The sequence below is a fragment of the Ctenopharyngodon idella genome, chromosome 9 (genome assembly GCF_019924925.1).
Source record: "Ctenopharyngodon idella isolate HZGC_01 chromosome 9, HZGC01, whole genome shotgun sequence".
NCBI lineage: Eukaryota > Metazoa > Chordata > Actinopteri > Cypriniformes > Xenocyprididae > Ctenopharyngodon > Ctenopharyngodon idella.
The window spans coordinates 6,090,086-6,117,447 of record NC_067228.1 but is presented as its reverse complement, the minus strand read 5'-3'; the positions used below and the strand labels follow the sequence as shown (position 1 = coordinate 6,117,447).

At 36.6% G+C, this 27,362-nt stretch overlaps 1 protein-coding gene and 1 long non-coding RNA gene across 3 annotated transcripts; both read left to right on the top strand.

The window, feature by feature from the left end:
• Positions 1 to 5,771: 5,771 nt before the first annotated feature.
• On the top strand, positions 5,772 to 11,066 carry asb1 (ankyrin repeat and SOCS box containing 1). 2 transcript variants are annotated; one of them, XM_051906827.1, is made up of 5 exons: positions 5,772 to 5,953; positions 6,976 to 7,117; positions 7,566 to 7,868; positions 8,531 to 8,913; positions 10,171 to 11,066. In XM_051906827.1, the coding sequence occupies exons 1-5, from the start codon at positions 5,911 to 5,913 to the stop codon at positions 10,299 to 10,301; spliced, it is 1,002 nt and encodes a 333-aa protein (XP_051762787.1). In that variant the 5' UTR covers positions 5,772 to 5,910; the 3' UTR covers positions 10,302 to 11,066. The 2 variants fall into 2 exon arrangements, with proteins under 2 accessions (XP_051762787.1, XP_051762788.1); XM_051906828.1 differs by lacking the exon at positions 10,171 to 11,066 and adding an exon at positions 9,801 to 9,871.
• Positions 11,067 to 16,131: 5,065 nt separating this feature from the next.
• LOC127519251 (uncharacterized) lies at positions 16,132 to 26,758 on the top strand. The gene is made up of 3 exons (XR_007931756.1): positions 16,132 to 18,051; positions 21,852 to 21,993; positions 25,916 to 26,758. It is a non-coding gene; the product is annotated as an uncharacterized LOC127519251 (long non-coding RNA).
• Positions 26,759 to 27,362: the final 604 nt, after the last annotated feature.

Sequence of the window (27,362 nt, the reverse complement as noted above, 5' to 3'; positions counted from 1 at the left end):
GTGTGACTTGTGACAGTTTTACAGTGCATGCAGTTTGGAAAATGTCATTTTTGTGCTATGTTGGTGCCAAACAGGAATGCAGTTTGCTTTTAAGAGGATATAGCATTGGCTCAAACAGTTTAGGGTGGGATTAACTGTTTGACAAACAGTTAAAGTCAAGGAGGAGTTTTCGCAATGTCAATCTTTGGTTGATCGGAAAGGATACAAGCTTACTATTTACTCACTACAGCACAGCATATACTTAATATTGCTATTTAAAAATGGTAGTTTCAAATCTCATGAGATTGCATTTATCTGCTGAATGAAAGCAGATATTTTGCATTTAAATCCAATTTTATATCAATACTACAATTTCAAAAATTGGGGTCGGTAAAAGTTTTAAAAGTTATTGAAAGAAGTCTCTTATGCTGCATTTTTTGCTCAAAAATACAGTAAAAATGGTAATATTGTGAAAAATTATACACATTTCAAATAGCTGTTTTCTATTTTAATATATTTAAAAATGTAATTTATTGCTGTGAACAAAGCTGAATTTTCAGCATCATTACTCCAGTCTTCAGTGTCACATGACCCTTCAGAAATCATTCTAATATGCTGATCTGCTGCTCAAGGAACATTTCTTATTATCATCAATGTTGAAAACGGTTGTACTGTTTAATATTTTTTGGAAACCATGATACATTTGTTTCAGGATTCTTTGATGAATAGAAAGTTTAAAAGAGCAACATTTATTTGAAATAGAACACATTTGGAACATTACAAATGTCTTTAAACTCAGTTTTGATCAATTTAATTGAATAAATTGCTGAATAAAATGTATTCATCACATTGGAAAGGTCAGTCAAATGCATTGCATTGCATCTACGTACTGCGATTATGTTCTATTCTGAACAGTCATTATTTTTCCAATTCTGTTTGGTGGCGCCAGTGACAAAAAAATTACACACGTCACCTGTAAGTAAACATTGCAACATTTTAATGACTGTTTTCAATTGCATTTCAGAGCTGAGATAAACATGCCAAGCGAATGTTTTTGATGAGTTCACAAAAAGGCCTGGACGTGTTTAACGTGTCACACACCACGCTTTGGAAAGCTGACCCGGTGGGACATAGTGAAAACACTGAATAACATTTTAAAAGCCTGTATCAGCACATCAGTTTTGATTTTTATTCTGGCGGAGCTTGAAACAGCTGCACCGCAGGCTCACACGCACATACAGCAGGAGCACTCCATCGTCTATTGAGTAACAGTTGGCCGGGGTGTATAAGATCAGGATTTGGAGGCCCTTGAAAACCTGGGCACCTGCCTGAGATCTCTGAGCGAACGTTTGGATTAGGTCAGTGTGAACAGGCCACGTGCCCTGCAGGGCTCTTTTGTCCGAGTGTTCTCCTGCTGTGGGCCCTGGAGAAAACACCAGCCGGAGGGTCCTTGGGACTGTCAGAAATGATTGTGCTGCTTTAGCAAGATGACCGGTGAACAGGTGGAACTTGTTCTTCGGTTTCCTACATTAAATGCTCTTTTGAAATAAGTCCTTTTTTATTTCATGCCTTATTATTGAGGACTTTCCGTCAAAAGTAACTAAATGCACCATAACCAGCAAGGAAAATGCTTTAACGTATGACCTCCATGAAGAGCCAATCCATCATTAAAATGCTATTAACAAAGATCATTTTTTTCTGAAAAGTTTTTAGGGCTTAGGGATTTGAACAAAACCGCTAACCATGAATATTAAACTTCAGCATGTAACTCGCCCTGCACAGTTTATGCTACAGAGTGACATGATTCCTCACATTGTACGCTGTGTTAAGAAGAAGTGATGTTACTTTTCTAAGTGGTCACTTAAACGTTTTGACCTGGCAAACAGATAAAAAACTGAGCCCAGTGTTGGGGAAAGTTCATTTTAAAAGTAATGCATTACAATATTGAGTTACTCTTTAAAAAAAAAAGTAACTGATTGCGTTGTTAATTTTTAAGTAAAGTTAAGCCCTGGGTATACTTCGTTTTTTCACGCGTACACTAGTATCGAAAGCACAGGTGCTCAACGCATGCGCAGTTTTGAGCAATCTCTCGCCACGACTTACAACCCATGTAAATATCTTTGTATTCTTTCATGCTAGAGTTGTACAAATGAGGGTTTCCAACCTCTTTACACAATCTCTCATCTATGTAGGCCTCCATTGTCGCTGTAGCTTGCATGTGTTCCGGTCTGTTCTGTTGCAGTTTTTCTACCTTGTGAATCGACACCCCCAGGGCACTGTTGCCACCTTGTGGATAAACTAATTACTGCAAAAAAATAAAATGTGCGACCTGCGCATACAAGTACGATACGCACGTACTCTACTGGTGACGAAATTTGCGTCGCGCACTGTACCCTTGCGTACGCGTAAAAAAGGAAGTATACTTTAGGCTTAAATGGTTAGTTCACCCAAAAATGAAAATTATGTCATGTATTACTCACCCTCATGTCGTTCCACACCCGTAAGACCTTCATTCATCTTCAGAACACAAATTAAGATATTTTTGATAAAATCTGATAGCTCAGTGAGGCCTGCATCACCAGCAATAACACTCCCTTTTTCAATGCACAGAAAGCTACTAAAAACATATTTAAAACAGTTCATGTGACTACAGTGGTTCAACCTTAATATTATAAAGCGACTAGAATACTTTTTGTGCACCAAAAATAACAAAATAGCGACTTTATTCAACAATATCTAATGGGCGATTTCAAAACACTGCTTCATCAAGCTTCAAAGCTTTATGAATCTTTTGTTTTGATTCAGTGGTTCAGAGTGCTCTCCAGTGGTGAACCATTGAAATTTCAAAACACTTATGATGTAACGAAGCCTCATTTACTGAAATCATTTGATTTTGGCGCTCCGAACCACTGATTCGAAACAAAATATTCGTAAAGCTTCGAAGCTTCATGAAGCAGTGTTTTGAAATCGCCCTTTACTAGATATTGTTGAATAAAGTCGTTATTTTGTTTTTTTGGCGCACAAAAAGTTTTCTCGTCGCTTTATAATATTAAGGTTGAACCACTGTAGTCACATGAACTGTTTTAAATATGTTTTAGTAGCTTTCTGTGCATTGAAAAAGGGAGTGTTATTGCTGGCGATGCAGACCTCACTGAGCCATCGGATTTTATCAAAAATATCTTAATTTGTGTTCTGAAGATGAACAAAGGTCTTACGGGTGTGGAACAACATGAGGGTGAGTAATTAATGACAGAATTTTCATTTTTGGGTGAACTAACCCTTTAATGTGTTACATTACTTTTGCTTTACTTTTTCTCACCTAGGCTGGGCTTGTTTGTTTTTAATAACAAAAAAAAGTTCTATGTAAAGGGGCTTTTGCACAAAAAGTAAAATGAATAAACCTCAGGCTAAAGCAAATGCAAATTCATGCCTGTACAGTAGAGGGCGCAGCTCAAACAAACCTTTCAGCTGTGCTGCCGTTCTGGATTACAGAAGAATAGGACACGGGAGAAGAAAGTTCAACACTCTTACTTTAGCAATAAAAATTAAACACAAATATGATGTTTATCTAAAGTCATTTTTGCTTATTAGTGTGGTTGGATCACAGAAGGTCTGCAGCAAAGACATTGCTTAATAAAGTGAGATTAAATACATAAAGTATATTTGTGTAATTTAACATATTTAATTATCGCTGGTTTGTGCATTTTTATTCATTTTGAGGAATACTGAATCTGTTTTTGTGCAAGTGAGATGAGTAAATGTATGCTCACATTTAGTCTAGAACTACAATAACCATCACCATCATGCACACAATGCATCAGCACTTACTCCTGATTTCTCTCAACATGGGGTCATGAGAACTGTCAGTTGCGTTACTTATTTGAAAAAGTAACTCAGATATTTTGTTGTAAATTTAAAAGTAATGCGTTACCTTACTAGTTACTTGGAAAAGTAATCTGATTACATAACTTGCCCAGAACATTTTAGCAATGGCTAAGCAACCACATAGCAATCCTAAAAAACACTAAAAACACCTTAGCCACAAAGCAACATGCATAAAATCACTCAGAACACAATGGCAACCTCATAGCAAACCAATGGCTACACATATTAAGTAGGCAAATTTTGCACAGGCAAGGCTCACATTTTCTTAAAAAAAATTCATAATAGGCATATTTCAGCCCAAATCTGTTGTATAATTGTAAGATTTCAACAGTGTCAGCTGAATGACTATTGCTGAACGAGACGGCTCTCTGACTGATGTCTTGTGTTTAGAAAGTTGTGCGTTGCTCCCTACGGTCCAGTTCTCTTCAGAGACACATGGGGCCGTCAGGCTCGCTGTTTATTTTTAAAGCCCGTAGGCCAGTGTACATGGTTCAGCTGTCGTCAGGCAGCAATACAGCATGCGTCTGCGGCTCTTCAATATAAACCTCCAACAATGACAGACTCAAGTCACCTACCACAGTTACAGAGATTCAAGCTTTGGTCCACACCGCACTGGACTGAGCTCTACGGTGAGCTGCTCTGGGGCTCCTCGGGTCTCCGATTGAACGAAGGTCAGTGAGTATATGTGTGAATCTCAGGAAAACTGTCAAAACATGTTCAGGATCAGCTCTCCCCCTCAGAAAGTTAGACTATTGTAAAATCCACAACCATATCTTTGGTAGCATATTTACATTGGTGTCTCTCTTGCATAATAATTTTTTTTTTGTATGATTATATTAAGTCACTTTGTATTAAAGCATTAGATAAGTAGTCTATGCATAAATCCACTCAGGTAGTTTCACCTAACTTGTAGCAGTCCACCTTAAAGCTACAATATGTAGATTTTTCACCGCTAGAGGTCGCCTATTCAAAACAAAGACGTAGCTTGATGATGCCGAGTTTGAGCGTCTTCACCTCACAGTCAGTGGAAAAGAATCGGGACAGGACTCGGGCAGAAATCAGATTCATGGATGAGATTATTAACGTTACTGTAGTATGAAGCAGAGCAGAGCCGAGCCGAGCGGATCGAGGCTGCTGGAGTGATTGCTAATGAGAGACGAACGCGATACATGGCTCGCAGAGCTCTTATTATGCCGCAGTCGCCACTTCTGCTTCTTCCGGTCAAGCGTATGAGGTAACACAGCGCCGTTTATCATATTAGATACATTTAACTGTGTTGAAAATGATGTTATAATATTACTTTGTGCGTTCGCTCAGCGGCTGCTGTGAGACACTTGTTGCACACTGCAGTAAGCTAGATCGATTTTAGAATATCATATTAATAAATGCTGGGTGGCTTGTGTTGATTAATGACATGCAATTAATTTTTGAAACGTATTGTATGATGGAGAAAATGCTGTATTAGCTACTTGACAAAATAGTTTTTCTCTGAGGCATGGTAAAAGCATGGTACTCTCAGAAAATCAAGAAAACTAGATTTAAACAAGAATAAACATGTTGAGCTATATAACAAAAATTAATTTTCTGTCTATAAATGTAACCAAACAGTTGTTCCCTTGTCAAAGAAACCATGGTTTCTACAAAATAAAACCGGAAACCGAGGGTAACACAGATATGACGCCATTGACAGGCGATTCCCGGACACGTCCCGTATCCTTGGTTAAAATCGCGATTTTCTCACAGTTTACAAATAGTTGGAAACATTTGGGATATTGTAAGTGCTCAACTGAACAAAATATATAACACTGGCCTAGTGGTTTTTGAATAGTTTACTGCAAAAATTGTACATATTGTGCCTTTAAGACCAGATGAGCCTGAGCCAGACAATTGCAAGTCAGCCAATCAGAGAAGCTCTTACAGTGATGCAGCCATGAGTCCATGCTGCTGCTAAAAACAGCATCAAGAAAAAAAGGCACAGACGCTCACGGCTCATTTATTGTGGTTTATGACACTTGAAGCAGACATTATTTAGTAGACTGACAGGACATGATGGCAGATGGTGAGAATGTTGAGCTGCCAAACACAGCTGGTAGGTCATTGTACCTCTGATCTGAATGACTTATTCAAAACATTTATATCAGAACGAACATAAGTTTTAGAGCTATTTAAATCGGTATTATGTTCAATACATATCTATTAGGGACTATGTAGGCCATATTTGTTGAAAACCCTCTTAAAACTTATTTCATACACTTATATTACTGAAACTAAATGTACCCATTTGAAGCTGAACGTGTTTTGAAATCGCAACTTTGGACCTTTCGCGATTCTGAGGAAACGCAAAAGCTTTGAAATATAATTCTATAAATATAAATATACTTCATCTGCGATAAAGCAAACATCGCGAGAGGCGTGGCTGATGTCGCGCGTGGAGTGAGTGACAATTCATTCCTATGGAAGTTGAGCTACACGCCCGGGCGGTGAATTGTGGGATTGACAGAGGGTAGTTAGACAGATAGCCTAGTATGCAAGACATTTTTATATATCTGTATGAAAGCTATTTCGTAGGTAATGTAAGGCACTTACAGATACAAATGTGTGAATTTAGTTACAGTAATTTGTCCATAGAGTCAGCTTTAGTAAGATATAGTAAATACTATAGTGTTTTTGAACCATACTATAGTAAAGTACTTGAATTAATTTGTCTATAGTTGCTGTGTTAATATAATAACTATAGTAATATAAACAAATTACTTTACCCAATACCGTACTAAGTTTTCTACAACTATATGGTACTATATTATACTACAATACACTACAGTTTAGTGTAGTAAAACTAAAGTATAACAGTATTTATTACAGTTTATCAGTTCACTATAGTAGTATTATACTGTAGCATTCATTAACAAAGTGTTGTAAATACTATAATATATACAGTATACTACAATTTACTATAGTATGGTTCAAAAACACTATAGTAATTACTATAGTATTTTTTCATGTGTCTTCATGGTGTTTCCAAGAAGCTTTTCAATGACTACACATACACCTATCATACAGATCTATCATCATTTATTGTTTATTTAATTGATCTGATCTGGTCTCTGTTAGGTCGTAACCTGAAGGAATGGCTCCAGGAACAATTTGGCAACAGGCCTCTGGAACAGAGTGAGGACATGCGTCTACATAACGCTGCCCATTTGGGAGATCTAGACACTCTCAGGACCCTACTACAAGAAGACAGCTTCAAACAGTGAACATTCATTCATTCATGCATTCATTCAAGACATGATGAAATGGTGAAATAGAAGTAGTGACAGATCTTTTCTTTTACGTCCTGTATCTCGCAATTTCAAGTTATAAAGTCCAATTCTGTGGGAAAAATGCTGACTTTATATCCCTCAATTCTGACTTTATAACATGCAATTGTGAGTTTATATCTCACAATTTTGATGACATATTAGATCAACATGATGAATATGCTAATTAGCACGTTATAATCTAGCGACATTTAACTTTTGGAGCAGGCGTTAGCTGCTTTCCATTGACATTAGTTGGCAACACTGCTCACAAATGTCTGCTAAATGTATAAATGTAAATGTTCTTGTCCAATTCAAATGGTTATCTGGGTTGCTTAATTATGTGAACACAGAATATAAGATTGTGTTAGCTGAAATGTGTAACATTGAATTCTTTTTTAGGCGAATCAACGAGAGGTTGATTTGGTCATGTGGTTTGCTGCCCTGCACGCCCCTGCGTATTGCTGCCATGATGGGTCACAGCAAATGTGTGGAGTATCTGATCTCTCAGGGAGCTGGAGTGGACCTGGTGGATGTGAAGGGTCAGACTGCTCTGTTCATGGCTGTGGTTAATGGACACCTGGACTGTGTGAAGATCCTTCTGAAAGCCGGTGCTGATCCGAATGGCAGCAGGCATCACCGAAGCACACCTTTATACCACGCTGCACAAGTGGGCCGAGTGGACATCCTACGAGAGCTGATCAGGTGGGATCGCTTTTCAAATGATATATCTTGCAAATAGGGTTGCACAATTTCAAATTTGAAAACTTTCCATGGGAATAAACTGGAAATTTGCAAAATTGCAGGTTAGCCTATAACAGGGAACTTAAATGTAGTTGGGAAAAAAAACATCTTGCAGCATAATCTTGGTTAAAACAAACAGATTTAATGCAAATTCAGTTGAATTTCTACTCTGCGCATTCCTCAATCACATGCACACAGCACATTACTTACTGCAGAGCTATTGAGGCCATACAGTTTGTATAAATGACCCAATTTTCCAATTAATTTCCTTTAATTCTCATAAATTCCCATTAAGTTTTCAACTTGGAATATTTCCAAAATTCCACAGCTTAACTTCCCATGGAAAGTTTCTGGAAATTTAACAGAAATTTTACCAGAGATTTTGTCAGACGACGTCGTTATAAATGAGGATCTTAGCAGTACAGAGCAGCAGCTTGGAATATGACTGCATATAATCTTAATGGGCCACGTTTCTGTCACTGTTTCATACTCATTCTGTTGTCTGAAAACAGAAACAGAACAAGTATGTAAATGAGAACAGCTTTATTGGGAGTTGAATGACTTATTTGAGTGTGTGCTATGAAAAAGTTCATTACTCTGTATGTGTCCTGTAATACACACAGGTTCAATGCTGATGTTGATATTGACCACCGGCTGGAACAGAGGGCTATGTTCGGCACCCGCACTTTGGCAACTCTGGCAGTCTGTCCATTGTTCATTAGCGCTGCTTACCACCACTTCCCCTGCTTCCGGATGCTTCTGAATGCCGGGGCCAACCCGAACTACAACTACAATGGCCCCGTGAGCAGGGAAGCGCTGGTCAGGGGCCGGGCCTCCTGTATGCTGGATGGCGTTCTAAAACTCGGATGCGAACCAGCCTTTGTTCGCTTGCTGCTGGACCATGGCGCTGACCCGTATCTAGTCCCCTGGGACGAGCTCGATCCTGAAACCATGGTTCGCTTAAAGGTCAACGCTGAAGCCCTTCGAATCTACCAGGAGGCCAAAAGTAAGTTGTGTTTTAGATGATGTCATGTTATTGATGGGTCATTCCTATTATGCAGTGCATTTTTGTTAAATGCTCATTTTTATACAGTGCAGTCCAAAAATATGGTATTTTTTGCTATTAAAACCTGGAAATAAATGGCTTCAGGATAAGGAAAGTTTTTTTTTAGCAAAAAACAACAACAAATAATTCACAATTTTTAAATGCGGAAAGTAATTTTTTTGTTATTCCTCACAGTCTGACAGATTGGTGGATATTTTAAATTTTAAATATATTCACTACCTAGGTTTGATTGGATTTTGGTCATGTGATATGCACTTCTAACATGGAAAAACTGGCATTTTATTAAAGAATATTCCAGACATTTCTTCATTATTTTTATTTTTATTTCTCCAACCAAAATGTTGTTATTGTTAATTAAAACTAAAACTAAATCTATTAAAATAGTTTTTGGGAAATGAAATAAAGCTGAAATAAATAAAAAAATATTAGATGAAAAACTTAAGCTTAAAAAATATATAACAAAAATTAGAAATGCTGCCTTGGCAATTAACTGGACTAAATAAGTTTAAGTAGTAAAATGACTAAAACTAAAACTGAAATAAAAAGGTTAATTAAAGCTATATAGAAATATTTAAAATAAAATTAAAATGAAAATAAAAAATACAAAAATAAAAAAGCTAAATATTTATAAATACTATAATAGTATATAAATACTAAAATAACACTGGTTTCAAACTAAAAGGTTTCTTTGGAAATATTATTTTAATTTTCTTACACCTTCATAGTTTTTTTTTTTTTTAATGTGTCTTCAACATCACTTTTCATCCTGTTAGTCTTTTGTAAAATCTTTTAACTAACAGGCACTTCCTAATGACATCATCCTCTAGGAAGTGACATCATTTTGGAGGGAAAAACAACAGCTCAAACATCAGTGAGTTATTAGCAATGTGATGAATTCTGTTACATCAAGTTACTCCACAAAAGAAAAGGCCTTAATTTTTGTGATTGTGATTTGTGCCTTCTTGCATAAACATTTTAAAAGATATGTTTTATAACATAAAATGCTGTTAAATGGTGAACAGGAAATGTTGATTCAAAATTAGGAGCTGCGGCAGACTTTGACGTTTTTGCTTGATTGTTTTATTTAAAGCTATAACTTTCATAAATGCTTTTCTCCATGATGAGAGAAGAAATCATGTTATAGTTTTATGTATAAAGTGCATTGAGCTCTGCCATTACCTGTGCTTTCTAACACAGGAAACCCGAGGAGATTGATGCACCTGTGCCGCATTACAATCCGGAAGATCATGGGCAAGAAGGGTCTGTCATGTATCTCTTCCCTTCAGCTGCCAGAAACCGTCAAAAGATTTATGCTTCACGAGGATTGATGTGGCTCTGCTTCTCCATGGAGATGGTCGATTAACTCGAGGGTGTAAGTGGCCACTTGCTCCTCAGCATTACTTACATGGAAACCAGTGGCTTCCAAGGTAATGCAATATTTCTGTATTGGTTTTGGGGGAAAATCTGTGGTACATGGAGCTGAGAATACTACACTCTTATTGTGAGTATAATGCATAAGTATATTAGCAAAAATAGTTAATTAACATGCTGTTGCTGCCATTTTAAGAGAGTTTTATATACCCAGCTTTGCACCTTGCCAAAGAACACCTCTTACCAGTAGTAAAATCACTGTGACACAGTACCTTTTGTGGCTTATTGCTTTAATGAAAGACAATATCGATTGAACACCACTGATGAGAGAAAATCATATTGATATTAGTCTTATTTTTGTTATTTTAGCTTGTGCTAACATCTGTTACAGCATTAAAGTATTCACTATTTATATTTAATTAATATTATTATAATTATCATATTGGTGCTTTTTTATGTTTTTATATTGCCTACATGTGAATATAATGCTGAAAAATTACCTTATGTAGTCCCTGTATTTTTGCATTACAGTAGTGTGAAGCACTCCTATACTTTATTAAAGTAGCTTCAACTTTCCTTGAATATTTTAATTTGTTGCAACTTTTGTTTACTTTTTTTTTTTTTTATCCAGATAAATATTTTATTTTTTTTACTCTGATACATTCTGATTGTCTAATTTTTCATTACCCTGATTAAAATGTTTGTTTCAGTTCTTGCGAAAAGAGCGGAGTGCTGCACGATGTAAGAAGCGCACAGAAAAGTCTAAACGTCCTGCCCGATAAGCGTTTTTGTCTTCATTTCCAGAATATAGTTGCGAGCGACAATAGCATTTGACTACTTACCAAGGCTGCATTTATACAAATTAAAAATACAGTAAAAACAGTAATATTAGGATATATTATTACAATTTAAAATAACTGTTTTTTTATTTTGGTATATTTTAAAATGTAATTTAGTTATATGACGGCAAAGCTGAATTTTCAGCAATCTTTACTCCAGTCTTCAGTGTAGCATGAGCCTTCAGAAATCATTTCTGAAGTAAACATATTATCAAGAAACATTTCTTATTATCATAATATTTACAGTGACACTTTTTTTCAGGATTATTTAATGAATAGAAAGTTCAAAAGAACATTTATTTGAAATGGAAATCTTCTGTAACATTATAAATGTCTTTACTGTAACTTTTGATCAATTTAATGCATCCTTGCTGAATAAAAGAGGGAAAAAATCTTAACTAGGTACTTTTTTTTCTTTTTCATTTCCATTAAAATATCACTTTTTAATGTGGTATCTGTTCTTGTACTTAGTTATGATTGAAATTTGAGTACTTTTTTTTTTTTTTTTTAAACCACTGTTCATTTCGATACTGATAATGAAAACCTATTGCACACATGCTCCAATGAGCTTTGTTTTTCATTTTTGTATTTAGCTGGCTGTATGTTTGTTTTGTTTTGCTTTTTGTACCCCAAGGGGTCATTATTGTTCTTCACTCTCAAAATCATTGCTAAATCTCATGATAAACGTAATTATCATTTAGCACAGGAAGTGATTTATACTTCCTGTAAGACGGATCCTGTCTGCACAGAGGCCCTGCCCACAAGTTTCTCAGGGATCTTAGCAGATATCATATTGAACTATCATATCTCACCATCATATAATGGCCTCTGATGTGCACTGATTCCACTGAGGTTTTCAACTATATCGCAGATTTCCCAGGCTTCATCCATCAGGATCACTCTCTGGGTACGACTGGCTTTTTTCCTTCTCAGACTATAACTTTAGTGTGCAGTGACATTAAAACCACATCTTGCTGAAAACCACAAACTGTGGAAAGCAAAGCCTGGGAAAGGCTGGACTCTGCCAATGAATCACCAGTGGACTTGTAGAGAACTAGTCCTTCTGTCTGCGTCTGCCCAATTTGGGAAAGGTGGGTTCACACACTACCAAGTGCACTCTCATTCGTGAATACCCTGTAATAATCTCCCCTCAGTGCATTTTTGCTGTTATGCTGCCATCAAACACTTGATCAAAGCTCCCTATGTTTAATGTCAATATGTCAGCAGCAGATCTTGAGTGACTGTCATCTTTTTCCGATTGTTTTCAACAGCGGATCTGGAAAGAGGCCCTTTAGAAACCCCAAAACTCTAAGAGCAGGATGCATGTCCAGATTGGTAGGTCCTGAATCTCTAAAGTCATCCCAAAATTCTCATCTGTGATTGGCCATTTCCCAAGTCAGGGGGCGTGGTGTTCAATAAAACCTCCTTGATTTGAACTGGAGCGGGAAGCAGTGTCAAGAAAAGACGGATTCAGTTGGACTTTGGGTATTATTAAAGCTATGCTGTTCCTGCCAGAAAAAAATGCTATAATTCAAGAAATTAAATACTATTGATATGCAGTCCAAGTAAAACAGTATTTCTGCTTGTTTTGTGTCAGGTCAATATAACAGGAAAGGGTAGTGATTAAATAAATATTGGTAATTTTTCATTTCTGCGTCACACATGCAAAATCAATTACAATAGTATTTCCGGTGCAGTTCTCCTCTCAAACGGCCGTTTGTGTGTCAGATCGCAAAAGCATTGAATTATTTACTCTTATCTCATATTTTTCCCACCACCATGTCCCTTTAGGGGTTCCATACTCATGTCCAAGCTGCATCCCAGCAACCAGTGACCTTTATCCACCTTATTTTGCAATGCAGGAGTAAGATATTTTCTGTGAATGTGCATCCTCGTTTCCTTTCCTCTTATCTTAGCTCCACTCCCTTAGGATGCGAGGGAAGGAAACACCTGTGTATCCTCGCTCATGACGCCTCACCTCCTCATGGTGCAATTAGAGAATTATTTTGATTAAGTAATTACTTCAGGACTGCTAAAAAAGTACGTTCTTTATAGTATGAATGTAATTCAGACGTACTACATCTGACCTGCTGTCGTTATCATGTGACCTACCGGCATCAGTTGCGTCGCTTCACCGCCATTCACAAATCCTCTCCCGTGGCCTAATGGGATAGTAAAATATCCATAGTGTTCACACTTCAGAATCTCACCGGTGTGGTGAGAAATCATGTCCGCCCAAGGAATCGGGTCTCCTTTAGGTCCCCGCGTGTTCAACGGACTTTTAATGGGTAGTATTTTTAGCTCCTGATTATAATTCCTGCAAAATCACGTTATGATTTATTTCGTTTAATAATGACCATTAATATCTTTTAAATTACATGGCTCATATACTAGTATATAACTGAAACCAAGTTACTTACTGCTTTTTAGTTAGCTTATGTACTAGCATAACATACATCTACCCGATTAGCCTGCTAGCTTAGCTTATATTATATTAGGTATGTTTTTTGCTTCCAGTATAGTTCCCAATTGCATGTTTCAAATTAATGATGTTCGTTTGTACCTAGCATGACAATTAATTTATTAAAATATAACCACATTGCTATTGTATAAAATTAATATTAAATTACTTTTACAGAACATAGTATGTTGCAACAATCCTTATCCTTATAAAAAATACATTTCTAGGCAGCGTTTCCAGTTTGTTTTATGTGCAGTACACAGGCATTTATGTTGTTTGTGCACTTAATGTAATAGACATCATACAATAGTTAAATAGGTTATAATTAGTCACAACATCATGATAACAGCTTTTGATCAGGCATTACCGTTTGGGTCCTAAAGGAGACCTGGGCCCGTATGTATAAAACTTCTCATAATTCCCTTTAGAATAGTTAAGTTTTGACTTAAGTGTCAAAAAATTCTTAGTAAAGAGTAGGAGTTTTCTAAGGGTAGGAGACTTTTATAAAGAAGCTAAAAGAAACTTTTAGTAAAGTATAAGACTGATTCTTAAGTGCTGACTTCAGTGTTCAGTGAACTAAGGACTACAATGATGTCAACTCAGAATGGCCACCCTCAACCTCTGAATCGGCCAATAGCAAGCCTGCAAGGGTGAAGTCAAAATCATTTAAAAAGACACTGAAACGTTTTAATATTTAAATTTATTTTTAAAAATAGCTTTGCATTGTGCAAAATTATCACAAATTAGTATTGATGGTGTGGAATCTTTTTCTATTGATATGTGTCTCCCTATTTACAATTGGAGCAATGATGTGTATCGCGTAGCTGTGCTCGGCGTCAGTTGTTTCATGTGTGATAGTAAAATGAAATTTCAAATTATTTTAAATTATTTCAAATTTTTTTTTTGGCCAGGCTGTCATACAAAGAGATTATGAACACATGCAAAAACAAGAGGACCAATGAAATATTGATTATGTTGTAGTCAATGTATGCTTTTTCCTGTGAGCTTGTTTGTTTTTCTGAAACCTAGCTGTAGTTTTCCCTTTCTTTTTTTTTTTGCCAAAAATTTTGTCAGATAAATACCTTTGCTTAGTTTAGTGTTTTATTCTTCCCTCATATTGTAAAACATTTAAATAATATAAACATAAAAATATAAATATGGTTTAAGCAAAATTGAACGGTCATTTAAAAAAAAAAAAAAAAAAAAACTTTGCACATCAATTTTGGCCACTATGTTTGATGTGATAAGTTTAGCAATAGTACTATTTAAGAGCCTGTTTACTGTGGACTGATGGGCTCAAGTCATCACTGGTGCACTGCTGCATTTTTCCAGTTACCAAAAAATGTAATTACTATTTCATTTCTACAGTCAGAGCATTGATTTGTAGAGAGAAGTTGTTACATTTAAAGTTTATTCAAAGTCATTAAATGTATTAAAATGCATTAAACATATTAATTATTAAGTAATATTTATGACATTTATTACATTTATTTAAAGTTATTACGTTTCTTATTAGGTCAGTTACAAAAAAGAATTGTCAGTCAAGTTTATGTTGTTTTATCAACTCCATGTCATCATATAACTCCAATACATCATGTATTTATTGGAAAGCGTGTGTCTCCTCTTCTTTGCTGCCATCTTGTTACTCCTAACTAGGTTAGGAGACCTCTCCAGCTCTCCTAAATAATTTAGGAGCTAAGACCTAGTCTTGACACTTAAGAACCTTTATGAATCATACTTATTCTTAAGTCTAGGAATAAGAGTAAAATTACGTCATTCTTAGAATTTTGACACACTTAAGACTAAAATTTTACTCTGAGCGGCTTTATACATACGGGACTTGATTTCTCATGACACCGGAAGTATTAGGTCATCCGGGTACTTTTTGCCTTCTCTTTTATGAGTACTGTGAATTCAGACATACTACTTTTGTCACATACTGTTTTTCACCTACTTTTAAGGAAAGTACTACTAGTAGGGAAGTATGTGATTTCAGATGCAGCCTTACAGTTAATTAGCTACTATAGGTACGTAACTAGAAGAATAACAAAATGCTGTAAATGGTAAAACAATTTGCGCTACAAACCAGTGTTTATAATAACGCCGGTACAAAAAAATAATATGGTAAGATACCAGTTTGCAATATCAAGCTGTTCTGTACAGCTAAAAATATCTGGAAGCGGGTGACACCGGAAGCCCACTCTTACGTTAAAAATAAGGTGGATAGACACTCATAGCAAAGAAGCATGATTCCTCCATGTAAAGTTATATCCAACTGTAAGTTGTCATGTATCTAGATAAAGATAGTTTGCTGCATATTTCATTTTGAACTTTATCTCTTGGTATCCTTTAGAGTGCATTCTGGGATTGGCATGTCCTCCAACAGTCGAACCCCTCCATCTTTACAGAATTCAGGTTTGATCAAGTGGCATCACTTTGACACACACAAAAAAAGTAATATCTATTATAAAGAATTGTTTATTGTGATGTTAAATCAAGACCATTTATTTATTCAGTCAAGTACTTTCTTTAACTTTGTCCTAGACATGATCTCTGCTCTTATAGCTGTAGTAGTTTGAGTTTAATGGGTGTATATTGACTCAGAGCTCTAGATGGCACTATCTTCATGTGAAGCCTCACCATGTCAGGACTCCTTTCTCTCCACAGAGACCAAAACAATTTATAACAAACATTTTTTCTTGGGCACTATTTATTTATGTTTGCATGTATGTATGTTCGCTTGTATTTAACCATATATTTTGGCATTTTAGGGGTCATCAGAGTATTTTGGTTTCTTTGCTGATATGTGACCCTGGACCACAAAACCAGTCATAAGTTGTAGGGGTATATTTGTAGCAATAGCCAACAATACATTGTGTGGGTCAAAACTATCGATTTTTCTTTTATGCCAAAAATCATTAGGATATTAAGTAAAGATCATGTTCCATGAAGATACTTTGTAAATTTCCTACTGTAAATATATCAAAAATGTATTTTTGTGAGTGGATATGCATTGCTAAGGACTTCATTTGGACAACTTTAAAGGCGATTTTCTCAATATTTAGATTTTTTTGCACCCTCAGATTCCAGATTTTCAAATAGTTGTCAAATATTGTCCTATCCTAACAAACCATACATCAATGGAAAGCTTATTTATTCAACTTTCAGATGTATAAATCCCAATTTCCAAAAATTGACCCTTATGATTGGTTTTGTGGTCCAGGGTCACTATAACAAACATTTACATTTTTGATTTGTCTGTTTCTGAGTTCTGTACATTAGCAGCATTTAAATTCCCAGAACAGGATTCTGATTCAGTCTGATATTTTTACTATTGTTGAAAGATAAAGCAAAGTTTTATTTATTTTTTCTCTGTTATTTTTAATTGTTTTTATATAAACCGATCAGCTGTAGTTGTAGTTTATCAGTTGTTTTATTATGCCACTAATTGCATTCTTGTCTTATAAATGTATTAGGAAAAAAAAAAGAATCTTAAGTTTCCAACGAAACAGACAATTTCCTCATGCATTTAATTTTGGCTTTAACAGAAATGCAATTAACTGCATCTTAAGATTTTATATAGGCTTATAAAAGTGCATATGTGCTTGTGTCGGTATAAAATGACTTTTTTTCCCCTTTTTGTTAAAATTGAGTAACAGCTGCGTATTGTTTAGTTCATTTTAATCTCGTATCTCACCTTCTATCAGAGTAATTTGCACTTGTGCTCTTATTTTATTTTCTCTCTTTAATTGCAGCACATTTTTTTGAACAGTGATCTCATACCTTTGACTAGCTCTTTAGTTCCCCCCTCCTCATCCTGCTGGATAGTTCACATAAAAAAAAAAATAATAATAATAATAATTTTCCTGTTTGCATGTGATTTAGATTGGGTATTATTAACGCTGTGCTGTTCCTGCCAGAAAAAAAAAAGTAAAAAAAAAAAAGAAAAGAAAAAAGCTTGAATTCAAGAAATTAAACACTATTGATATGCAGTCCAAGTACAACAGTATTTTTGATTGTTTTGTGTCAGGTCAATATAACAGGAAGGGTAGCGATTAAATAAATATTAGTAATTTTTCATCTCTGTGTCATACACATGCAAAATCAATTACAATAGTATTTCCGGTGCAGTTCCCCTCTCAAACGGCCGTTTGTGTGTCAGATCTCAGAGCATGACTCTGCTGTTGACAGTAAAGGAAGGCGACGCTTTAATCTGTGGCTTGGTTTAAGACAGGAAATATTGAATGGAGAAAATTTACCAATAAATCTGTTTTAATTAGGAAACCAAAATTGCTTAATGCCACTTAATTTGACTTTTTTCCAGCAGCACCGGCAGTGGTGAATTGCGGCGAACAGCGGAAGATAGAATTGCAAATGAATGTTCCAGACTTTCAGCTCCTGCCTCCTGTAAGTGTTCAGATCTGAAACTAATCAAAAAGCAAACTAAACAAACAAATAACATCTTTGAGGCCTAGCAAGAGCATTCGCCAACTCGTATTGCAGGTCAACAGCCTTTTAGCATTGGGTTTGTGTTCATTAACCTAGGTCGATTTAGAGATCATGCACATTAGCTGCAGATTGTTGTTTTATTACTAAACATTAATCTTAAGCAACACTAAACTGCTAAAAATAATCTTGCAGAATGTTTTACGTTTTCCCTCATGTGAAATACCGCACAGTCCCAGAGTTTTTCCAGCTCTTTAAGTACAGAGGCTTTGTAATTGATAGTATTCATTAAGCCAAACTACCCATGGTTAATTGCTTCTGTGAAGCTTTGGCTCTGGGGAGCCGCTCCACAGCTGAGCTGAACAGTTTGCTCTTGGCCAAGGAACAAAGCTATCAGCAGACATGTTTGAGGGCATTCGGGCTTCCTCTTGAAATTAAGCAGGAATTGTCACTGGGCTGACAAACCGCCATCAGACAACAGCATCAGCAGGAACCCTGGAAAAGAAGAGGAAAATAACAATTCCACGACCACTATGGGAATGCAGTAAAATGTGTTTTCCTGCAGACTGGAATCCCAGACTTAAACCTGCAGGCACAGAATGGAGTGGAAGGCGGCCCTCTCAAAGGCCTGTGAACGCCATGCATGCTGGTTCACAGCAAGAACGGGTAGAGTCACCGGATTGCATCATCGTGTGTCACGAAACCCCCTACCACCAAATCCAAATCCACCACATGCCTTTAGACTTCTGAATCATGCTATTACGTAACTCTGAGCACATTCGCAGACTCTGAAAGGAGTGTCGCTTTCTGCGATTCAGATCAAGTGACCCTGAAGTGGAACCGTGAACAGCGTAGAAGGAGGATATGGGGTGTCTCATTTGGATGGATGCCCAGCAGCGATTCCCTCGGCACTTCCTCCTAGTATGACCCTTCTGACAGAGGGTGGGAAAGGATCCAAGCTCATGGCCCAACGCCACATCAAATCAACTATTTCCTCCCCTGATAAGACGGCACAGACGAGCTTCCCAGATCTCCAATAAGGAGGAAAAGAGATGTTTAGAAGATCAGTCCTGGTGGAGGATGATTTTGGCTGTCTTTGTTCCTTCCCACTAAAGCCTCTCGTTTCTTCTTCAGCATTGAGAGATGTTCAACTCAATCTCATTGCTTTTTTAATAAAGGTGTCCTGCATAAACACTTCAGCCACCTTCATTTCCAACAGTGGACTTTGACTTAACCCAGAAATTATCATCACCCTGGATGCCTTGACAAAACCCCAATATGATTCTTGCATGTTTTGTTCTTCATGATGATCTTCACAAATGAACACAGCTTTTACAAATTTTGAATCCTAAACACAATCGTCACAAGTCAAAAGCTAAACATAGGATATAAATGAACTTCACGACGGTCACATGACTTCAACAGCTTCTGACAACTCTTTAAAGTCTTTATTTAAAAACATTTTCCCTGAATGTTTGAGTTAGAATAGTTTGCAAGAGTGTGATTCTGAACACAACAAGGTTGTAAAAGTAGACTAGTGAGTAGATGAGTAGGTGATGACATCTGAATTCCCATTTAGACACTTGTTAGTAAATGCATTTTTAATGAATTTTTTTTTTTTAAGTAAATGCTTTAAAAAAAAACACACACACACACAAGGGGGTATTACTGATGTATTTTATATCTTAGAATAAAAATGTGAAAATGTCTTGAGCTTGTGTTAACCACAGACCTTATTTCAGGCATTTTACCAAAAACCCATTCAAAAAACACACTGACTTCAGAGCCTTATTCGGGCGGTAAATTGTTTCTCATAGGGACGTAAGGTATTTTCAACATTTACAGGGGCTAGTCGGTAGTTTTATTACAGTCCGAATCCAGAATGTCAGTGTTTTTCTCCCACCACCCGTGTAAAAATCCCCGCGGCCGAATTACCTTCTGTTTTTTGACAAACGTCAAGGCCGTCCAAATCCACATCTATGAGTTTACTAGAGGAGATCAATTCAAAATTCACGTGTTTAAATCCTTTTTTAGATCCTTTCTGCGGAACACCGTATGATAACTGGTGCTGTTCGCTGTAATTTGCATGCATTTTGAATATGTACACTTTTATTACTGAAATGCTGGGAAGTATTAACAAGAACAATATTTCATCACCGCTCCACCTCAGCAAAAGGAGAGTAAACATTTGAAATGGGCTGTTACAGCAATACAATTTTACATTAAAAAAGTATAAACCAAGCAGCTTTATGTTTACCTCATGTAAAAGCCTGCATTAACTTATTTCCGCTAATTTCCATATTTTTAAAATGACATCCATCATTTTGAGATAAAATGCAAGAAAACTATTTCAACTATAGCGTGTCTATCTTTCTATTTTTAAAAGGGAGATTTAAATAATCACATAATAAATAGGATATTATTTTCCTGTTATTAAATTAAATATGATTTTTTTTGTATTCCATGCATAGGCCTATGGCATTTTATTTACCGCAGACAATCATACAACCTCATTGATGAACGTGGGGAGCGAAGGCTGGCCTGTGTGGTCCAATCCAACAGACGAGCTACTGTAGCTCAAATTGCTCAAGAAGTTAATGCTGGTTCTGATAGAAAGGTTTCAGAATACACAGTGTATCGCAGTTTGTTGCATATGGGGCTGCATAGCCGCAGACCAGTCAGGGTGCCCATGCTGACCCCTGTCCACCGCCGAAAGCGCCAACAGTGGGCACGTGAGCATCAGAACTGGACCACGGAGCAATGGAAGAAGGTGGCCTGGTCTGATGAATCACGTTTTCTTTTACATCACATGGATGGCCGGGTGCATGTGCGTTGCTTACCTGGGGAACACATGGCACCAGAATGCACTATGGGAAGAAGGCAAGCCGGCGGAGGCAGTGTGATGCTTTGGGCAATGTTCTGCTGGGAAACCTTGGGTCCTGCCATCCATGTGGATGTTACTTGGACACGTACCACCTACCTAAGCATTGCTGCAGACCATGTACACCCTTTCTTGGAAACGGTATTCCCTGGTGGCTGTGGCCTCTTTCAACACGGTAATGCTACCTGCCACAAAGCATAAATGGTTCAGGAATGGTTTGAGGAGCACAACAACGAGTTTGAGGTGTTGACTTGGCCTCTAAATTCCCCAGATCTCAATCCAATCGAGCATCTGTAGGATGTGCTGAACAAACAAGTCCGATCCATAGAGGCCCCACCTCGCAACTTACAGGACGTAAAGGGTCTGCTGCTAACATCTTGGTGCCAGAAACCACAGCACACCTTCAGGGGTCTAGTGGAGTCCATGCCTCGACGGGTCAGGGTTGTTTTGGCAGCAAAAGTGGGTCCAACACAATATGAGGAAGGTGGTCATAATGTTATGCCTGATCGGTGTAAATGACATTTATATAGATTAGTGATCTGAATGCATGGGTTTTATCACTAAGGTACCATACAATTTTTTTTTTAAAAACAGACATCCACGTCCACATTACTGTCCAAATATGGCTTAGGATGATGTAACCGGAAGTGCTAAAATGCAACTTGTTTCCGGTTTTGGCTTGTTAAAAAAAGGCATTATTCCTTCAGCACTCTATTGCACAACATTAAATAGCTACAGATTGCAAATTCTGATTCACAAAATCATTATTTCTTTTGTGATTTAACAATAGAGGTCAAAAGAAATCATGTCAATTTGAATGTGCAATGGGATCAAAAGCAGCCCAAAACCCAATGAATGTCATGCTTGCTTGCCTTTTCAGCAGATGCACTCGCCTAGCGCTGTTTGCAAAGACGGAAATGGATGCATTGTGAAACCCAGGAGCCTGTAAGGAAGCCCAGGTGGATTGGATCGATGGCCGTGACGAGGCTCTAAATGTGAAGAGTCAGCACATGAATAAGAAGGTACACACAACTCGACTTGGCTGACCCATGTGGCAGAAACTGATACTCCCTGAGCGGAGCAGAGGCCCGGTTAGCTATGCTCGTTTACCTCAGCTTGATCTCTAAAGGGCCCTGACTGCCTTTACCTCTTTAGCTTCCTGTCAGGAACATGCATTTCCTGTCTGCTTAAGTAAGTAAGAGAGACAGGTGTGTGCTTGATGCTACCTTTACCCGACACCCAAATATCACAGCAATGTTCATTTTTTGGCTAACTGCGTCCAGTTTAATCAAAAGATACCTGACATTCCTGTTTTGAAACGGTATATTTATCTTGGGTGGTTGTGTTAAAATACGAAGTGCAGAGCCTGCGATAGTTGCATGAATTTCCACATGGAATGTTTATTTGGAGCAATGATTGCTGGGTACTCAGAGGTGTGTTAAGAAAGCTCGCAATCTCTCGCTGGATCTCGTCAGCATTGCGTGACAGTGGAGTGAGAATCCGGTCCTTGGTGAATTCCATCATGAAGTATATTGCTCTTGTGGTTTCAGACGGTTTCTGAAGTCACGGCGAGGCTTGTTGATTTATAATCTCAGATGTCATCCTTCACAATGACTCTCCTCTGAGACAGACCCTGCTTTCCAAGCCCATTCGACATGAATGCTTCCTGTAGAAATGGGTGCATTCAGTCTTCAACCGAAGCTTTGGGTTGGCTTCAGTGAGACACGTGCTTTCCTCAAGTTAAACACAGGACTGTAAATGTACCCTTAAAATCACAGCAGACTTTTGACTTTCATTCAGCATCATCTTGTGTTGTATCTGGCAGCATGCTTGGCTCTTTATAAGAGGCTTAAGTGGCGAGGGAAACTCCGTAACGTATGATTAATGAAGAGCCGACTCACCCTGATTGGTTGTGGATGTGTATCTCTCCGTATGCTCTAGGCAATTGCACATGGAGACACAAACAACCACTTTTTTATGTCTCGGTTGCTCCAAACCTCCAGTGTTTCATCCCTGATACACGCCTCCCTCTCGTCAAAAACTCATACGCTCGTTAGTATCCACATCCTCTGTAATTTACTCATCAAGATGGCAGCATCCTCAGTTTACTGACCTCATTTTGCTTGTCATCTTCTGGCCCATATTTTATTTGCAATGTGCATAAACTCCCTGAACCTTCAGCAAAAAAAGCTGTCAGGTGTCAAGATGGCCTGGAAATGACCTCTAACTCATTTACATTCAGTGGAGTCATGCCAATTCAAATGTCAAAGTGGATTTTGAATGCAACTTCCAAAAACTATTTTTGTTTTTCATATTGCAATAAGTTATTATTGCCAGTTCAGCATGACTTCTGCCTTCTGCATATCATTTACTTACTGAAACTTAGCTGAAAATTCTAACCATGAATCTTAAAACGTGCTTTCCTTTCTTTTCATCAAATCTAAAAGTTATCGACCATCCACAATATGCTATTTTTTAATTATAGTAATTTTAAATATATTATTACAATTATATAAATATATTTTTTATTATTATATTTTGTATATTTTTAAATGTTTTTTTTCATAATCAGTTTGGTTTATATATATATATATATATACATATATATATAAACCAATTTGTGTGTGTGTATATACACACACAAATAATACACATTATATTACACATATATTATTATTTATACAAAAAAAAAAATCATAATTAAGTATATATATGTATGTGTGTGTGTGTGTGTGTGTATATATATATATACGTGCACATGAACTTTAATGACATCCCATTCTTAATCCGTAAGGTTTAATATAGAGTTCCTTTCTCTGGAACTAAGGGGCCAAGCCCAACCCCTGAAAAACAACCCCACACCATAATCCCCCCTCCACAAAACTTTACACTTGGCACAATGCAGTCAGGCAAGTACCGTTCTCCTGGCAACCGCCAAACCCAGACTCGTCCATTGCATTTCCAGACAGAGAAGCGTGATTCGTCACTCCAGAGAACACGTCTCCACTCGGCGTGCTTTACACCACTGCATCCGACGCTTTGCATTGCACTTGGTGATGTAAGGCTTGGATGCAGCTGCTCGGCCATGGAGGCCCATTACATGAAGCTCTCGATGCACTCTTCTTGAGCTAATCTGAAGGCCACACAAAGTTTGGAGGTCTGTAGCTATTGACTCTACAGAAAGTTGGCAACTTCTGCGCACTGTGCGCCTCAGCATGCGCTGACCCCGCTCTGTGATTTTAAGTGGCCTACCACTTTATGGCTGAGTTGCTGTTGTTCCCAATTGCTTCCACTTTGTTTTGATACCACTAACAGTTGACCGTGGAATATTCAGTAGTGAGGAAATTTCACGAATGACTTATTGCACAGGTGGCAACCTATCACGGTACCACGCTTGAATTCACTGAGCTCCTCCTATATATATATATATATATATATATATATATATATATATATATATATATATATATATATACACACACACACAAGGCTATAATAATATGAATTATATTTATTATATGGTAGGTAAATTAAAAAAAAAAAATACACACACACACACACACGGTTCATTTATATTATGTACAACAATAATATTAAAGGCTATAATAATATTTTTATAAAAGGGTATATGAATTATTGTTGGTTTGATTGCTTCTATTCTCCTCATTTGTAAGTCGCTTTGGCACCTGCTAAATGATTAAGTGGACATGCAATTAATTATATTTATTATATAGGTTAATTAAAATGAAATAAATCAATAAAGTATTTTAGTTTAGTTTAAAGACCAAATATAATACATAATTTTAGGTCAGGATTTGATATTTTATTACTATTAAAGTCCCCCGTAGTCAATTTTATTCCTTAAAACTCATCTTTGATCACCAAAATTACATATTTAAACGTTTTTTCCTGTGAAAAACATTCTTAATGCCTTAAAATAGCTTAAATGAAACTCTACACCCTTGCCTCATTTAATATACACGGATCTATGAATATGATAATTAGCCCCGCCTCTACTCACTCGCACAAGCTCAGATGAGATCCACTCGGTCAACTTACTGAGGTAAACGCTGCACAATGGTACCGCTTTTTACAACGTCGGACACATAACAGTAATTAATATGATTAGCCTTTTGCTTGACTACGTTATCAAACAGCTAATGATGTCTTGCTAATATTACACAAACCATGTTCACATTCACGAGTCAGACAGCTGCCTTCTAACAATCAGTATCCTTAGAAACGCTTTGAACAAAAAGGCATATAGTTCATTATAACATCATAATATACATCATATACCCTCCATATTGCTAAATCTACGCGGTTTTTCATATCAACAGAAAAATATACCTGGATAACCTTCTTTTGAGACTCCCTTGCACGGTCATTTAATGATATGCTGAAGCCCGCCAGCATGTTGATGTGATTGGTTACAAGGTAGTTTGTGATGTCAGAAACACCAGCGATTTCAAACCACGGGTTTGAGACTGTCTTTGGTTTACTGCAGTTTTATAGAGAAAATACTCAGCAATGGTGTTGACTTGGCATGTAAAAACACCAGAAAGACATATGAACAACATTAAAAACTTGATTTTCATCACAGGGGGACTTTAAATTAAAGTCATCTCTTGTCTATAGCAGTAAAAAAAAAAAAAGTTTAAAAAAAAAAATGTGCATGACACTACTGGAAATAGTTCTTACATTCTCAAAAGTAATTCAGACCATTGAATAATTCAGACCATGAATTTCTTATTGAAACAGTCATTTCAGGATGACTGATGGTCTGAGTATCAGGAAGATGTCAGCAGTGCACAGCTAATGTGAATTGATAGACGGGACTTCCTCTGATTACCCCTCAAGAGGATGTCATATTAGATGTGTTTGTTTGCTTGTTTTTAACCCAGCCTTGCTAAAGCTGTGTACCGTCTGCTCATTGCATTACAGGCTGCAGCAGGAAGTGGAGGACAGATCTTCAGGAACTAGAGAAACAGCTGGTCACTGGCCTGGACTGTGCGTGCTCCCCAGGCCTGTGATCTCATTCGCTCGATGGACGTCCCTTGACGTGGCGAAACAGCATCTGACTTTTCGTTCATCACTAAATCAAGCTGATGATCAGGAGCAAGTCCAAACAGCACACATCATGCAGACATTTTATAAAGTTGTATCCATTCAAGCTTGACTTCATGTGTTTTTGTGTATTTGCAGAACTGTTTTATGGGGTATAATGAGAGCGGAGAGTCATTCAGTGGACAGAACAACATTAACTCAAAAGAGCACATTGCACTGAGGTACTGTGTTCCAGGGGGTTTCAAAATGGGCTCTGCAAGGGTCTGTGGAAAAGAAAATGTTAAAATGTACAGAATTTTATGTTATTATGGTTTCATTCTGATCTACAGTATATGGATTGGTCGAACATCATAGTTTAATCACAAAACACTTTCATTCTATTGACAGTTTAATGTTTCTTTTTAGTTTTATACATCTAAACAATTCCAATGCTCCTCCATAATTATAGTTAACTGAAACAAGCTAAAACCATAAACCTTTTTTGTTGTTGCTTTAAATTTAACTTGATGGTCATTAAATTGATAGAGAAATGATTTAACTTAATTTAACTTGATGATGTCCTAAAATAACTAAAACTGAAATATTGTAACACACAACAAAATTACTAAACTAACTAAAATGAAAATAGAAAATATATATTAAAAAAAAGTCAAAAAATTTATTTAAAAAAAATATATATATGTATTTATATAAAAACTAACTAAAATGAAAATGGAAAACATAAAAAAAAAACTAAGTCAAGAAATTAAAAAAAAAAAATATATATATATATATAAGTATCTCAATATCAAATAACACTGGTGGAGAAGAGAAAAGATACAATGTCAACTTAGAGATATAATATATATCTATATTTTAAATATTTATAATATTTATTTTTATTTAAATGTATTCATTTATTTTATATTTATTTTTCATGTTTTTCATCACTATTATTATTTTTATTCATTTGTTTGATTTATATATTTTTTTTTTATATGAATGGATTTATACATGAAAATATATGGCTATATAAATTTTAGGAAGGGGGTTACTCAGAAGGGGATAATCATGTTAGGGGCTCCCTATAATCAAAAAGTTTTAAAAAACCCACTGTATCCCACAATGCAGTGTGCCTGACCTGATCATCTATTTTCAGTCTGATGAATGAATCTTGATCATTTGATCAGACTGCCAAGAATTAAGACATTTGTACACAAAATAGGATGAAAAATGCGTTTCTTAGATAATAACTAGATGCCAAGTTAATCGTGCAGCATGATGAGGTCATGTGACAACAATATAGCATACTCCTGAATGTTTTTCATTGAATAATGCTTTCCAT